The 17,050-nt window shown below is 44.7% G+C and overlaps 2 protein-coding genes and 1 long non-coding RNA gene across 4 annotated transcripts; 2 read left to right on the forward strand and 1 right to left on the reverse strand.

Annotated features, from left to right (window-relative positions):
• The first annotated feature begins 866 nt into the window (after window positions 1-866).
• On the forward strand, window positions 867-4,113 carry LOC143319332 (tubulin beta-4B chain-like). Its single transcript, XM_076728216.1, has 5 exons — window positions 867-1,142; window positions 2,102-2,210; window positions 2,311-2,421; window positions 2,585-2,829; window positions 2,904-4,113. Exons 1-5 carry the CDS (start codon window positions 1,086-1,088, stop codon window positions 3,714-3,716), a joined length of 1,335 nt encoding a protein of 444 aa, XP_076584331.1. The 5' UTR covers window positions 867-1,085; the 3' UTR covers window positions 3,717-4,113.
• A 713-nt stretch (window positions 4,114-4,826) lies between these two features.
• dennd1c (DENN domain containing 1C) lies at window positions 4,827-13,806 on the forward strand. Of its 2 annotated transcripts, XM_076729462.1 has the most exons (23): window positions 4,827-5,123; window positions 5,521-5,585; window positions 6,231-6,274; window positions 6,922-6,971; window positions 7,056-7,175; window positions 7,265-7,334; window positions 7,427-7,507; window positions 7,603-7,668; window positions 8,519-8,572; window positions 8,687-8,797; window positions 9,118-9,218; window positions 9,323-9,368; window positions 9,486-9,587; window positions 10,242-10,367; window positions 10,624-10,725; window positions 11,038-11,128; window positions 11,251-11,291; window positions 11,383-11,433; window positions 11,523-11,570; window positions 11,695-11,802; window positions 12,048-12,130; window positions 12,246-12,459; window positions 12,557-13,806. In XM_076729462.1, exons 1-23 carry the CDS (start codon window positions 5,107-5,109, stop codon window positions 13,520-13,522), a joined length of 2,757 nt encoding a protein of 918 aa, XP_076585577.1. In that variant the 5' UTR covers window positions 4,827-5,106; the 3' UTR covers window positions 13,523-13,806. The 2 variants fall into 2 exon arrangements, with proteins under 2 accessions (XP_076585577.1, XP_076585578.1); XM_076729463.1 differs by lacking the exon at window positions 7,603-7,668 and having other exon boundaries at window positions 4,828-5,123.
• An 852-nt stretch (window positions 13,807-14,658) lies between these two features.
• On the reverse strand, window positions 14,659-16,907 carry LOC143320009 (uncharacterized). The gene is made up of 3 exons (XR_013077110.1): window positions 16,799-16,907; window positions 15,216-15,316; window positions 14,659-14,729 (listed from the first exon to the last, which is right to left on the reverse strand). It is a non-coding gene; the product is annotated as an uncharacterized LOC143320009 (long non-coding RNA).
• Between the last annotated feature and the right edge of the window lie 143 nt (window positions 16,908-17,050).

Raw genomic sequence — 17,050 nt, forward strand, 5'->3', positions numbered from 1 at the left:
GAAACACTATGGCAATTTTTGAGTCGTTCACATCTGCTCAGATCGATGAAACCAAGAAGTGTTGATAGATTTAAAGTAAACGCTACAAGCAACACTTGGTAAATCAGTCTGAATGGCTTTACACAAGACTGAATGTAAATACCGTACCGTGTCTTGTTTTGAGAGCAAACAGCAAACAGCCATAATGTAAACGTCTCGGGGCTAAGCGGGGCTGAACATTTGCTGGTAGGTTAAAATACATAAAATAAAAGCTTTGCACTCTTTAAAAAACAAAATGGCCGTCACCGAGGTCGTGGACCCAACTGCGAACCGCTACTTTTGTCTGCTTTCATTTGGTTTCTAGAGTAGAACAACGTCTGAATGACCAGGGAGTTGGTTTTATCTACTGCCTCAATAGCAGGCAAATCTCTCAGTTTAGTTGAAAAATCGCTCCTCTTCATAACATAAGGGTCACATCCATCTGATTTTCTGTGTGTACGTTTCTCTCATAACTTCAGTAAGAACTTCCCTTCATCTCATCCGTTGCAGTTTTCACGTCCTGCCCTCCATCTGAATTTAACGTCATGTAACAACCTATTGCTCTGTGATACTCATAACATTGCCAGTTTATTTAGGATTCTATGCATCCCTACATGTGGCCAGGAGACCCAGTTACATCTGTGTCCATTCATTCCTTCACAGGCTGGTGTCCGCAGACAGAACCCTGCAGCTTTGCCGATGTGAACCAAGCTCTAAGAAGAAAGTTTATCTGGGTCGTCTCATCTGTCCGTCGTTATCTCACAGCCTTGTCAATCCCACAAGTGGTCCTCCACCAACACACCAGCCCAGGCCCGCCAATTTTCCGGCCGTGGCCGGTTTGCGTTGCCATGGAGATGACGTCATGCTGCAGCAACGGGAAGAACAGCGCAGCCGCGAGCGAAGGGGAGGGCGAGACGGGGCTTATATCGCAACCACAACTCCTCCGCCATTTATCCCGACTGTCTTCTGAGCCGGGAGGGTCAGGACCGAACGAACAGCCCGTCGTCAACTTTCCCTGTTTCCTCTGCAACTCTCCGTGAGACCTCCACATCCACCGCAGCGACAACATGCGTGAGATAGTGCACCTGCAGGCCGGGCAGTGCGGGAACCAGATTGGAGCAAAGGTATGGAAACCCGCACACACACGTTATATCCCTATTAACTGCAACCGGTTTAATGTGACTGATTCAAGTATTAACCGTGTCGATGCCTGCGTGTCCGACGTGAAGAGGACATGAAGTCCACAGGAAACACTAAATAGGTCAATGTAGCGGAGTGGAAAGAGTTGTGTAAGACTGTTAAAGGCAGCGTACAACAGCATCGTTTAGGATGGGCGGTGGCAAGCCGAGACATCCCCGCTGCTGTCACTGATGCCAAATGAGCACAAATGACCGTGTGTGTGTGTGTGTGTGTGTGTGTGTGTGTGTGTGGTCAGAGAAAGGGGTGTGGCTCAGACACCGAATGTACTGGAACGCTGGCAGACATGCATACAGTATCTCAACACGCATTAGATCGTATGTAACTGTCTTAATAATGAATGATGGTAGTTTTTACCATTCCTGCTTCAAATAATGGGTCCTGGGTTCGATCATTCCATGTTTTCAAGGTATCCACGAACCTGGGATGGATACCTGTGGTTATTCTGGGCCAGTAAACAAGTGTTTTTGTCATCGATCTCTCAGTGCATCTAATCATTGAACCATCATTTGATCAATGTAACTGAAAACTGGCTATCACAAGGTGACTTTTTTTGAATTCAGTCGAAAATCCAAAGACCAGCACGCAGAAAAGCTGCAAGTTCTTACATTCGAGAGGCTGGAACGAGCACATTTTTAGCATTTTTGCTTCAGATGTGACAAATGATTATTTGATCATCACATTGGTTGGCAGTTACCCTTCTGTCAGTCAACTAATTGATTATTCGATTGTGATAGCGCTGTAATATTCACATGGTGGGGCAGCTGTGGCTCAACAAGTCAAGCCGGTTGCAATGTAAATGCAGGGAATTTGCATTACCCTGTGTTTAAAATGTCAGTCGTTTTTCTGAAGTGGTTTCTAATCTAACCCATCGACATTTCTGCAGTTCTGGGAGGTGATCAGTGACGAGCACGGCATTGACCCAACAGGAACCTACCATGGAGACAGCGACCTGCAGCTAGACAGAATCAATGTCTACTATAATGAGGCTACAGGTCAGGACCGTTCGAAACAACCACAGACACGAGAGCTTGGTGTTTGAGTTTGTCATTTCTTTACTAATGAAAACTTTTGACACATGCGTTCACGTTCCAGGTGGGAAGTACGTGCCTCGGGCCATCCTAGTGGATCTGGAGCCAGGCACTATGGACTCTGTCCGCTCCGGCCCCTTCGGACAGATCTTCAGACCTGACAACTTCGTCTTTGGTATATGATCAGCCACACACAAACACATATGTTTGTTATTCCGTAGGATAAAGAAAGGTCATGTTGATTATCAGCATATTAGAATTGAGCAGTGAAGCATTTATTCAGTTTAAATAAGGCTGAATATTCAAAGGGCAGACTGTAATTAACCCTGTGTTTCCAGGCCAGAGTGGAGCCGGCAACAACTGGGCAAAGGGCCACTACACAGAGGGAGCTGAGCTGGTAGACTCCGTCCTGGATGTAGTGAGGAAGGAGGCTGAGAGCTGCGACTGCCTCCAGGGTTTCCAGCTTACACACTCCCTGGGCGGAGGTACTGGCTCTGGTATGGGAACTCTGCTCATCAGCAAGATCCGTGAGGAGTACCCCGATCGTATCATGAACACCTTTAGTGTGGTGCCCTCTCCTAAGGTACATCAATCATTCATTATTTTTTTCCTTCTCTGGCCTTTTATTCCCCTGACCTTTGTCTGTTGTGCCTCTAGGTGTCAGACACTGTGGTGGAGCCCTACAATGCCACCCTGTCTGTCCACCAGCTGGTTGAGAACACAGACGAGACTTACTGCATCGACAACGAGGCCCTGTACGACATCTGCTTCCGCACCCTCAAACTCACCACACCTACATACGGAGACCTCAACCACCTGGTCTCTGCCACCATGAGTGGGGTGACAACGTGCCTGCGTTTCCCCGGCCAGCTCAACGCAGACCTCCGCAAACTGGCTGTCAACATGGTGCCCTTCCCTCGCCTGCACTTCTTCATGCCCGGCTTCGCCCCGCTCACCAGCAGGGGCAGCCAGCAGTACAGAGCGCTCTCTGTGCCCGAACTGACACAGCAGATGTTCGACGCCAAGAACATGATGGCCGCCTGCGACCCGCGTCACGGCCGCTACCTCACCGTGGCCGCCGTCTTCCGCGGGCGCATGTCCATGAAGGAGGTAGACGAGCAGATGCTGAACGTTCAGAACAAGAACAGCAGCTACTTCGTCGAGTGGATTCCCAACAATGTCAAGACGGCCGTGTGCGACATCCCGCCCCGCGGCCTCAAGATGGCCGCCACCTTCATTGGCAACAGCACAGCCATCCAGGAGCTGTTCAAGCGCATCTCTGAGCAGTTCACTGCCATGTTCCGCCGCAAGGCCTTCCTCCACTGGTACACCGGCGAGGGCATGGACGAGATGGAGTTCACAGAGGCAGAGAGCAACATGAACGACTTGGTGTCCGAGTACCAGCAGTACCAGGACGCCACGGCTGAGGAGGGAGAGTTTGAAGAGGAGGGAGAGGAGGAGGTGGCCTGAGGCTAAAGTCACTCGTCATTTCTCACCCTCACGCATCATAACTACATCCAAGCATCCATCCACTTGTTTCACTCCTGCTCTGCTCTCTTTCTGTTACAGTCCTTCCTCCGTTCTCTCGTTCTCGTATCCTCTGTTCGCTTTTCTCTCTGCCTCTCCTCGTTCTTCCACACAGAGTAGGATCCACAACACTAAATTGTCATCTCAGCGTTCTTATAGAGGTAGCTAACGCAGGCGTGCTAGTGGTCGTTTGTCCGTAGCTTTCTCTTTATGTTCATTTACCATCATCATTCAAACAGCACCTGCGCCAAGTATTCAATAAAACTGTTCAACCCACGCAAATTTGATCACTTGTCTAATCTAATCTAGCATTGATTGAAATAAATTTGTTGTAAAAATATCTTGTGTGTTGGCTTGTTTCTTGTGTGTGGGAGACACATTTTGAATTTGAATACATTTTACATTACAAACATACTGTATACTTATGTCTATAGAGCATATTATTTCTAAATGAACAAAAAACAATTGTTCTGCAGCTGTTTGATGTGTATCAGAGTTATCTTAAAGCTCATTTTCATCTCCGGCCCCTTGGCAGGTCGTGATTAAGACGTCCACAGCACTAAATATAAAAGACAAGATACATACAAAGCTGACATACCTTTGCTGAATACTCTGTTTTTTATACAGTTTGATGATGCACAACTCCAGTGTTAATGTTCATGCCACAGTATGAAGGAAAACCAAAATGGAGACCTACACTGTCTACAGATTAGGTTGTTTGGCTTGAACACCACAAGGAGGCAGTGTGAGATGATTGAGTTTAATGTTCCTCTGAGCAGGATGTGGACAGCTCGTTGCCTCTTTTCCACTATGAAACCACTATGTAACACCAAATCATGTGTAATGATACATGTGAATTACACAACATATGTCAGTGCGTGTTAACAGCTTGTTCCTCCACATGTAATGGATGATCGGACCGTAGCAGCTGACCAAATGAAAAGGAAATCAAAGGGGGAGGATTAAAGGGGAATTTTTACATCAGAAATGTAATTTGTTCGGTCATTAAAGGTGACTTTTGACCTGGTGGCTCTTTCAAAATAGACAAGAAGGAAAATCAGGGGAAGAACATCAACAGACAACAAGTGCATATGAAGGCTGAGAGAGGTGACCTGAAAACAGACGTACGTATACACACACTGACACAACACGCATACTGACATAGATCAGGAAGTGTTCTGTCACTCCGGTGCTGAATGTGCAGACTGCTGCTGCTGCTGTCAGCCTGCTTTTGCTCCACTGCTACATTGCCGGTGTGACTACTATCTGACGAGCCTGCTGAAGATCTGTGGCCTCCTGGACAAACACATGGACACAGACACCTTCAGACAGCATGGGCTCCAGACTGAAGTAAGTTAATCATGTCATGTTTGCTCGACTTATCATCATCACTCTGCCAGTCAGTCTGTTCTTGTGGTTTTTATTACTTCCTCTCAAAACTGCACAGGAAGTTTCCTGCAGCAACTCTGTTGCCCTTACTGTGTTGCCATACATTTCATAGTATACCTGTTGAAAAAAGAGCACAATGTTCATCAATGTTTTCTTCATATGGCCAGCATTTAAATATTTTTTATGTAATCACATCGGTTTACCTTTGACCACACCTGTGTCACTAGGACCCTACAAGCAAAGTATTCCAGGTTATGTGAAAGTGAGATTTGACAGATTCCCTGGAGGCTCATATTTTAGTGGTTAACACACTGAAAGTCTAGTCTCACATTAATGCTGTGAATCTCTGTCCTATCAGACAAAACCCTGAGGGAACCTTCTACTGGTTCTTTGAAGCAACTTGCCCTGTAGCCAGAGACAAAGGTGAGTCCTCTGACTTGTGCTTCAGCCCCTGTGGAGTACTAGAAGTGTGCTGTCTGCCACGCAACCGTGTAGATGAGCAGAGTGATTTGTTAGCAACAGAGAAGTTAACAGAAATTGTTCCTCATATTCTTCCTGTGACTGTTTTCACCATCTTGTTGTCATTTTCCGACATGACATGCGACACCAGTCTGATAACTACCACCTGAAACTGGCTCCAAACAAAAAACAGTTACACCACTTAATGTCTATGTCAGAAAATGATCGGATGTAAGATTTAGTGTATATGAAGATGTGTCTACTGAGCTGAGAGTTGCTCACACTTCCTGTCATGTGACTAGAAAAACCACACAGCCTAGAGTCACACTTGAATCAGATGGTATCATGTTGTGGTAGTCGGACAGACTGAGCGTGAGTGTGGGCTGAGGGGTTAAAAGCACTGGATGTTTCTTAGTGACTTTTGCAGCATATATGTAATTTGCCCATTCTTTCTCATTTGTTGCCACATAAAGTGTGTCTTCTTTCTGTTTCACACGCTGTATAAAAAGAATTTGCTTCTCTTCAAGTGTGTAGTAAGTTTGTATGCAGCTTTAAAAATGATGTCCATTCATTCATTCATTCATTCATTCATTCCTTTAACTGTTGTAGATCCTGGTGTACAGTTTCAGTTCCCAGAGGACTTCAGTGATGAGGTAGCCACCCAATAATATTTGTGGATATACTGTCACATTACAATGATGAGGGCAGCTTGTTTATAGCCATGTTAGCAGCTATAATTGCAATGTTGGTTAGTTGTCGGTCTGCTGCTTTGGTTCAGACTGAAATATAACAACTGATGGAGTGTGATGAAATTTTGTATGAATCCTACTGACTTTGGTAGTCCCTTGGCTTCTCCTCTAGTACCACTATAAGGTTCATGTTACATGTTCATGTTTTCATGTTCATGCAGTTTTAAGCGAAATGTCTCGACAACTATTGGATGGAAAGTGTTGCAGACACTAATGTTCCCCTAATGGTAAACTGTGATCACGTTAGTGACCCCCTGAACTTTCCATCCAGCACATTCAGTGCTTTAGTTTATGATCAAATACCTGCAAAACTACTGACCGCTCCCTCAGCAACAGCAGTACTTTGTGTTTAATGCTAATTGGAAAATGTTTGCATGCTAACACACTGAACAAAGATAGTAAACATGGTAAATTACACCTGCCTTTGTCATTGTTAATATGTTAGCATGTGTGTCTGAGTGTGGAGCTCCTAGCATGGCTGTAGACTCTTAGTTTGAGTTTTGAAATTTCATTTTACACACATAATTTCGTGTCACACACTCCCACTCTAGGACTCTTGTCAGACGTTACCCAGGTTCTGCTTCCCGTACGACATACAAAAGTGAGTATAAAATGACTGGCTCCAGCACGTTTCTGCCTGCCTGTTCTTCTACACGTCCACCTCTCACTGCATTCATCTGCACAGAGTGAGGGATGGAGTGGCCGTGCAGCACTTTACTTTTGTTTTGACTGACCTCGAGGGATGCCAGCGGTTTGGCTTCTGTCGTCTCACCAACAACACACATACCTGCCTTTGTATACTCAGGTACGTTTGCGTGAGGGTGTGTGGTCCTGGATATTAAAAGAGTAATTCTCATGCCATGGTGAGCTTTAACACAATCAATTTGATTGCAGTTATCTTCCATGGTTCGAAGTGTTTTACAAACTTCTCAACAACTTGGCTGATTACCTCTCCAAAGGACAGGTGAGCTTCCACTGTCTGTGTGTGATCTCTGCTCCTCTTTTAGTCTCCAATCATTAACGTAATGACCATCCTTTTTTTTTTTTTTTCAACAGACCAATGAGATGAAGGTGCTGCTGGCTGCACTCTACAAGCAGCCCATACCACTGGCAGCTGGGTCTGTCACTCTGCAGATGGTAAATCTCTAATAAACCAATGAGAACCAGTAGTGACACTTGACTTTATGGACGTTTTTTTTGTCAGTGGTTAGCGTGCTGTGTTTTTTTCTGAGGGAGAGCAGCTATTGGTCAGCACAGAGGTGTCCCATCCTGTTGGACACCCAGAGGTACAAAAGGGGGTGAGTCCCACAGGAGTTCATGTGGTCTGCAACAAAGGCCGTGGCATATCCAGACTAACTCCTGCTGGAAGCCTTCAGCTGTCTGTGCTTGATGGCTAAACCTGATGTGTGTGGACTAAAACCTCGTCACTCACCCCTCTAATCAAACGTTTAAGCCAAACTTAACAGCATTTGCTCTGATGTCTATCATTTATTATGACTTTTGTCCATAACCCATGAATGATTGTTTTCACCCCAAAACAAATGTTTTGTCTCTGAGAAATGCTTCCAAGTGGCTGAAAGCTACATGTGATTGTATCTTGTACATTTTGCATTTGAAGGGTTAGGATTTCATTCCAAAACAAGAAATCCTCCACTTGAAAGAAACATTTATCATCCATTCATCCAAAACAATGGCGTGAAAATGTAGAAAATATGATTAAAGATGTGATTCCGTAAGATTTGTGTGGTACAGGAGGTCTAATTCTGGTTTCCATTGGCAGTAACTTAATATAGGTCTGATGTGGTGGAAAGAGAGTGAAAGCAATTTGAATCCAGGTCAGGAATAACGGACTCTGCCACTGAAATTGAAAACTTCTATATAAAGGCTATTACTGAATGTAAATGACCATTTAATGGCTAGTGTATACCTTTAAAGTCGTGATACAGTAACACATTGCCTTACACAATAGATAACATTATCTAACGGATACGAGCATTTTGGAATGAAAACCTAAAGTCTGTAACCTGTAATGCACACGTCTGCATGATGCTGAAAATCACTGAAAGCAAAAACACTTCAAACCATGAAATCCCCCTTTTTTTTTTTTTTTTTTATTCCTTAATGTTTTGATTTATCCATTTTGACCAGGTTCCATACTTCATCGCTCCAGACCCCAGAAGTCTCCCTTCCATCCCTGAAAATGTGAGAATAGATTAGACTAAACTCAAGGTTTATTTGGGGTTATATGGGGCTCTGTAAAGTTACCCATTCAGACTGATATATGTGTATGTACGTATGTGTCTGTGGGTTTACCAGAGGAACTTGACAGAGCTGATTGTGGCAGTAGATGTGGGGAACCTCCTCCAGCTCTATGCCAGCATGCTGTTTGAGAGACGCATCCTCATCTTTGCCAGCAAACTCAGCACGGTAAGACACACCGTTTTATTCTTCCATTATATACTTCAGGGTGTTTAAGATTTCAGAGGTACTTCATTTATGCTCTAGAAACTCACACTAACCTACTCTGTATTTGACATGTGTAACCTCAGCTCTCACCCAGTGTGCACTTTACCCCACTGAAGACAAATCACTTAAGTGCCTCCTGAATGCAGCTGTTTAGAAACCAAACCCACCGCAGCTTGAATAATCTCCATTGTCCTGTCTTGAAGTCACACGGTGGACACCACACGTGACCTATGGTTCGTTGTTATTGTCTGAAACAGTCCTCCATTTTGTTTTGTGTGTAGCTGACGGCTTGCGTGCACGCACTTAGTGCTGTGTTATACCCCATGTACTGGCAACACATCTTCATCCCTGTGCTGCCACCTCACCTACTGGACTATTGCTGGTAAGAAGACTATCTATCTATCTATCTATCTATCTATCTATCTATCTATCTATCTATCTATCTATCTATCTGCAATGGATTTACCCTTTTTTATTTGGTTACAGTGCACCTATGCCTTACTTAATAGGGGTCCACACCAGTCTATCTGAGGTAATCTACAGATTAAAACTTTACTCAAATACCACATTGTAAATATGAATCTACCAGGTTTGTCTCCCAAAACTGACTGACCCAACAGATCGAGCTGTGTCTCTGTGTCTCCGACAGAAGGTGAGGAGTCGTGGGTTGGAGGAAGTTGTCATTTTGAATGTGGATACAAATACTCTGGAAACCCCCTTTGACGACCTCAAGAGGATACCTTCAGATGTGGTAATACAGACTCTGTATGATGGTTTGTCTTTTTAGTGCCTCCCACTTAACACTTTATTTTTATAGTAAGGAGCGTATGTCTGCTCTGTTGTTTAAGTGAAATCTGTAGCACACAATCAGGAGATACTTGTTAGTCAAAGGGTACGGGTGTCCAGGTGGGCAGTGGAACCACAGGAAATAAACTAGCAAGTAAAAGTCCCTTCTTCATGTTTCTGTTTGCGTTTAAAGGTCCAGTGTGGAGGATTCTATTGCCAGAAATGGACTGTGTTACACAGAGTTATGTTTTCAGTAGTGTAAAATCTGATGAAAATAAGAATGATTGTGTTTTTGTTGCATTGCCACAGTCGCCCAGAGGGTACAAACCAAACACTGGTTCTAGAGAGCGACTTTTGTGTTCTTCGCAAATTTCGGGGCAAGATGGTTGTGTTCCTGATATTGTTCCCGGTCCCTCTAAAAGTTTATACAATGGAAATTAGTTGCAGTGTCAGTGGTATGAAGACAGTCAGGGACTTTTACTAGATCTCACCAACCTGCCCCTCCCCTGTTTCCTGTTGCTCTGTGTAGTCACCTCATCTTCTCGTTGTCAAATGGTGTTGTCTTAATCATTACTATCTCGATTTATATCACAGACATAAATGTAGAATATGTTTCCAGATGGCTGGGCTGAAGGTGTGTCTGAAGCGTCAGGCGGTGTCTCCAGGCTGTGGTGTGTCAAAGGCCTTCCTGAAAGCTCAGGCTCTGCTGTTCGGAGGCTACAGGGACGCACTGCAGTGTCACAAGGTCAGTCGCTGACAGAAAGGCTTGGTGCAGACTTTCACACCTGAGTTGACAGCAGTGGGGAAAATAATTAATGCTTTGTTCAATTTATTGTTTTCACTTTTGTATGTATTTAAAAAGCTGACTCGATGACTTAAAGTGTTCTCTGCATTTCTATTATTATTTCAACAGGCAGCTCCGCATGCATATTAGGTCAGAGGAGGAGGGCTGTGTGTGTCTCCTTTGTTGTGCCTATCTCTCTCTCTCTCTTTGTTTTCAGGAGGGTGAAATGTGGTTCAGTGAGGAGCTGTTTCTAAATCACAAGTCTTCCACTATGAGGCAGTTCCTACAGAGCGCCGTTCATTTACAGTCCTTCAAACAGGTAAACACTGGCCTCACGTCGTTCACTGCCCTCTGCTGGACAGATCCTGCTCTTGGCGCTCTGGAGAACACCTGGTGTGGCAGACAAACTGACACTGTATTTGAATGGATAAGGTGTTGCACCTATTTCAGGTTACCTCAGGTGTTTAGATGGTTCAGGATTAAGGACACAGAACTGTGTAGTGATTAATAAAACTACCAGTGAGGACTACTGAAGCAGGACTACTTCATCCTCAAGTAACTGTAAATGAGCCAGCATTCTCATGTATTTTGATGGAATAACTAAAAATGTTCAAATGTACGCTTTTTTTAGTTCATTGATGGTCGCCTGGATATTCTGAACAAAGGGAAGGAACCAGATGACCTCTTTGAGGAGGAGATCCTGAAGTGTGAAACAACTGCAGGTGTGTATCTGTGTGTGTGTGTGTGTGTGTGTGTGTGTGTGTGTGTGTGTGTGTGTGTGTGTGTTAAATGTCCGATTTCTCACTTGTCGCTTTTGCTCTTTTCTTTGTATCTCTGTTTATAGGGAAAAGCAAATCTTATCAGCAGTTAGTTGGTAATTTAAAGGTAAGCTCATTTAAAACTTAATGAAACCGTCGTGAGTTTGATCCCATCTTGTTGAAAAATGCCGACACTGATGCACTTGTACTGTTAACAGAAGGGGGGAGGAGCGCTCATCCTTAACATGAAGTCCAAAGCAAACATAAAGGTGAGCACAAACCAGGGTGTTCTTGCTGGGAGGAGGGCAAGTGAGGGTACTTCCAAAACATCTCACTCGCTTCATTCAATCTCTCTCAGGCAAAAGGTCTCGCCAAGTCTGGTTTGAAGAACCTGCTGATACACAAGGTGGGTCAGCATTTAACTGGGTACATGCTTCAATTGATAAACATTCTGCTGTGGTTTTACTGCAATGCTTCTTCCTCCTGTGTGTGTGTGTGTGTGTGTGTGTGTGTGTGTGTGTATAATGCAGACCCAGAGTGAAGAACACGCCCTTCAGAGAGGAGGATCGGTGTCATACCGCCGCGCCCAAAATGACTGCTTACAGAACCGCCTGCCAATCACACAACACTTTGGCAAGGTGAGATCTGTCTCAAAACAATCTATTTAAAATATTTCATGACTTTGGAACAGACACCATCCACATATATCCTCATCATTACCTAATCTGCCTCTTCTACTGCCCTATACTGCTTCTTTGTGCTCTTTTGCACTTTTCATTGCTCCATTTCTATTGCTTTACTGTGATTCACCCCAACATCTGTCACTCCTATTGGGGGAATATTGTGCTGCTTGGCTTTGTTACTCTATGTTGCCTCATGTCAGTCACGTCCGCGTCGGCCTGTTCACAAACATAGGGTTCCCAGAGATGAGGAGGACATGAAGGACAGTGGAGATACATGGGATGGGTGAGAGCCGGAGAGAAACGAGACATGGGGAAATGTGGAAAACCCAAGGAAAAGTTAATAAGCAGCATGTATTTTCTTGTTTGTGCAATTCGGTTTTATTATATCTGTACATCAGAGCTGCGTCTGCGCCTGCGGTCACGCCTGACTATGAGCTCCAGAAGGATGAAGAAGAGGGGGAAGATTCACTGCTGTGTGACCCAGAGGAGATGGATCTGCTTGGGGAGATCTTTGACACGCTCAGCTCCCGGAGCTCCCATGAACGTGGCCTGCTGTACGGCACACGCAGCCTGGATCTGTTCGGACCAGACAGTCATGACTATATTACAAAGGTAAGAAGATAAGAAAGTCTCTCTCACACACACACACACACACACACACACACACAAATGTGATTTCTGGTCTAACATCAGCTGTTGTGTTATCTAGTATGGTTTTCCAGCCAACCCCAGCCAGGAGAGCCTGCCTCTGTCCATCAGCGGCAGTGGGAGCCTGCACAGCTGGAATCTGGAAACCACAGAGGAGCTGTCAGACGTGACGGAGGACTCTGATTGGCCGTGCTTAGACACCAGCGTACCAGAGGAGGAGGGGATGGAGAGTCTGCTGGCAGCGTGTGAAATGGGGGAACAAGAAAGCAGGTTGAGGGAGGTCAGACAGAAGCAGGAAGAAGTGAAGGTAGCATTAAATGGGAACCGAGAAGAAGAAATAGACGACAGACAGAACTTTGAGGAAGTGACGGCAAAGGAAGAGAGAAAGAGAGATAATGAAGAAAAGAGAATGAGTTTAGGAGAGGAACCAGTGAAAGAGGCTGTAAAGCGAGAGGATCAACTGTTGAAAGAAAAGAGGGAAGATGAGCCAAATCAGGGTGTGGAGGTACTTGAGGGACAAGAGACAGATGCAACAAGAGAAGAAGAAGGAAGAGAGAACGAGGAGGAGAAAGGTAAAGAGGAGACAGGATCTTTAAACAAACTGACAAATCTGAATCGCCATCATGCCAGCATGGAGGAGGAGCTACAAGGACAGGAGGACAGTCTGAAACCCACGGCTTCTCCTGGGCCTCAGAGTCTCATTGCTGACCCTGAACCTGTGGCAGGCCAGGGAGAAACGAGTGAAGAGGCAGAAAAGAACGAGGAGCGGGAGGTGAGACAGCCCACCTCTCCTCCTAAAGTGAGGTCTGCTGTCCAGCGCTTCCAGGGCTTTCAGGTCAAGTCCAGGGCCAAAGAACTGGCTGAACCCAGGAGACCGTACGACAAACTTCAGAGCAGGGAGAATGCACAAACCCACCCGCCATGTGACTCAAAGACATCAAAAGAGAACAGCTGCTCAGAGGGGCACGAGGAGGAAGACCTGCCTTCAATCAAAGTGTCTGAGCTGAAGAAGAGATTTGAAGCTTAAAGGATAAGGCTGGTGGCATTCTAGTTTTTAACGTCAACACATGAGAAGACCAATGAAGAGACTGAAATGAGCAACGTCGAAGTCTGTCTCAGTATTCTCTCATTTCTCCTGCCTGTCTGTGACTCTGAACTTTTTTTTTTTTTTGCTACTGAAGGTCTTTGAAGATGGAGTCAATATTTAAATACACTTTCATTTCTCTGAAAATTGTATACTTGACGAAAAGACAAGTGAATTGCACGTAGAACTAAGGCAACATGGCTGAAATAAAGAAAGAGTTTCTCTAACATTGAGGGCAATGCATGTTTTTCATATGAGGAACTGTACGATGGTCCATTTGTCACTGATGCACGAATATTCTCTAGCTTATGTGTGTGAGACATGTGCATTCCACCAGCTCCTTTCCAACAAAAACCAACAAATTCTGAGGATAATCATTACATTTCTGGTAAGTCTGAATAACTTCAACCCTAATGGACTAAACAGTTTACCCACGTCTCCTCCCTTTGCCTTCAATAATGGAAGACTCTGGACAGAAAGAGAGCCGTAGTAGTGGGCGTGCACAATCCCGGTTTATTAACAGAACACCTTGTGTACCATACACAATGATTTTTATGTGTTTTTTTTTTTTTTTTTTAAGAAACTGAGCATCTTAGAGTTCAACAAAAAAAGTGCATTACAGCCATTATCTGTGTTTTAATCAATATCCTTCAGAACTGGAAACAGTGTAAAACATAATGTCGTATATATAAATACACAGAACACACGGCACAGTAAAAATAGACCTGTACAAATACAAAACATACTTCAGCTCATGTCTCTTATTTGGCAAACTAAAGGGAGTGACTTATTTAGATAAAGGACGATGAAAGAAACTCACATGGCACGTATTTCCTCTTTCCATGCAGTGAAACAGGTGATAGTCAGTCCATTTGGTGTCGCCAAGGCTGACCGTTTAGTGTGCCCAAAGATATCTTGTGCGAAGAGTTCAGCAGCATAGCAACATGAGAAAACAGGAGGGACAGATCCACAGGTTTACACGGTGACGGGGGGTGAAGGTGTGTGACACCACCTCTGTGTATTCAGTCATATGAGCCGTTCTTCTTTGGGCAACGGTAGCGGCAGGCCTGGTTTTTCACATCCTGCAGCTCCTGTCTGTTTCCTCTCCTCTGCACTGGGCCTGTACGTTCCCTCCATCCGCCTTTTCTTCCTGAAGACACACAGCAGCAGCAGCAGAGCCAAGCTGAGCACAGACAGCACGGTGGACACAAACACTGACACCGTAGGTGGGATTAACACCTGCGTCGCCATTGTGACAGACAGCTGGGGAGGGAATCACACGCAGGTCAGGCCGTCAGAGGGATGTTTAAAACCAGGAGGATAAAGTAAAAGGAAAGCTTTGGTTTGTACTATTCAAATAAGTTTCCTACTTCAAATTAAAAAAGCATCGTCTACACTCTGAGAGTCAATACACAGCAGGTCAGATGACGTTAGGTGAAGTTCCTAATAATATGAAGGAATATTTTAACGGATTTAAACTGAGCTTTACTTTTGAGGGAAAATATGAATTCCTTTAAAAGGAAAAGCTGTTCTTTCCAGGAAGCTCTGAGGAAATCACAGCCCCATAAAATGAAGCAGCAACCTAACAGCAAACAGCTGAACAGTGATGAGGTCATGTGACAGGGTCTGAACTCACCTCCCTGAGGAACAGAAATCATCGATCATGTATGTCAAGCCTGTGTTCTCACATCTGGACCGACACAGCATCAGTTAGAAACGACACTGGAGCATCCAGGGCTGGAAAAAAAGAAAAGAAAATCAGAAGTTAATCAAATGGGTCTCATCACTGACTAAGATTTTATGTACAAGAAGAAAAACAAAGATCATTTAGTCGCCATTAACGACAGAAAGAGAGGACGTCCATGTCACATCATATGCAACACAAATGGCGACATAAGGGGCAGTTCAACATGCACCTGTTCACAGGTACAGAACTGCACAGCAGAGGAGGGAGAGACCATCGTCTCGAGTTCTGTATATCCACACTGAGTGAGGGGAAACAAAGCAGGGCTGTGACAAACGACTGTCCTCAGTGCTAATCAATCTGCAGATTATTTATCTGATCAACTCATCTGCTCCATAAAATATCAGAACACCCTTCAGTTTCCTAAAGCCCAAGTTGATGTATTTAGATTCCCTTTTTTCTCTGACATGCACTTTCAGCGTGTGAACCAGACAGCTGAAAACTAAAAACCACAGAGCCGGATGACGTCACAGCAACTCAACCGTCAAGGCAGTATGCTCCCTTCAGGTCTCTGAGGGCTTTGAATACCAGGAAGAAGATCTTATCAAGTCCGAAACTGACTGGAAGACAGCATGACTGTTTCAGAGGAGCAGCTGAGCCACCACCAGAACTGAGTCAAGATAAGAACTGCAGCATTTTGGATAAGCTGTTGACTAACTGCAATACATCCTTCAATATGAAGGATTACCGCAGGGGTAAATCTGATTGGTTAACCTCTCTGACACGCAGAGTTTCTGTTGACTGTGTTTCACTCAGGCGGTATTTTACAGGTGTTTCACTGGGTTGCATTACATTCTTTAAGGGCGTTAACGTTTCTGCTCAGCCAGTGTTTTCTTGCTAAATGTTCAATAAAATAGTAAAGAGAACAAACGTTAACTTATAGAATACTTAAACTGTGTGAACCTAACAGTCAAACAGTAAAAAACAACCAAACTGTAGATGCCGTCTTGCGCAGCAGGAAGCTGCTGTTGTCAGTTTTCTTTACTTTAAAACACCATTTGCTGAACAGTCAAATACACAAAATAATTAAAATAAAACTACACATTCACTGAGCCTATATGTCACGTTAACATGAATATAATGATGCAGTAGAAAAAAGGTAAGAACATGTACTCCTGACTCACCTTACATGTGCTTTCAGGTTTTTTATGTAGGTCATTTTTCTCGTGTTTAGACTACTTCTTTAAGAAAAGTCTAATTTTCTCCCCAATTCTCGATAAACTAACCACAACGACATCGACACACCCGCCAAACTTTTATATTGCCCCAGGCGGACGTGTGTCTGCTCTGGCGGAATGCGGCGCGTCCTGCTCCACCTGTTCTCAGGTCAGGTGGACCTGCAGCTATGACATGACAGGTGAAAGAACGAGGCAGCTCCGACAGGCTCTGCGACTCACGAACACGACATGAAGCTGCTTCGGCAACGTGTTGTTCTCTTTAGAAGGAAAAAATGCGATGAATTCAGTGGGAGTTACCTGTCGGTTATGAGCGTCCAGGTGAGTCGGCCGACGTGACGCGTGGTGGCTCCTGGTTCAACGGAAGTTGCAGCGGGAAAACGACAAAAGTCATAATCTACAGCTCACAGGTCGGCGCGCGAGCGTTCGACAGAACTGAAACGGTTTTCTCCCACGCTCACCTGCCGTCCATATGCAAATACACCTGGTCACATGCCCCATTTTAGCCAATCACAAGTATCTCACTCTCTCTCTCTCTCTCTCTCTCTCTCT

This window comes from Chaetodon auriga, chromosome 4 (assembly GCF_051107435.1).
Source record: "Chaetodon auriga isolate fChaAug3 chromosome 4, fChaAug3.hap1, whole genome shotgun sequence".
In the NCBI taxonomy this organism is placed as follows: Eukaryota; Metazoa; Chordata; class Actinopteri; order Chaetodontiformes; family Chaetodontidae; genus Chaetodon; species Chaetodon auriga.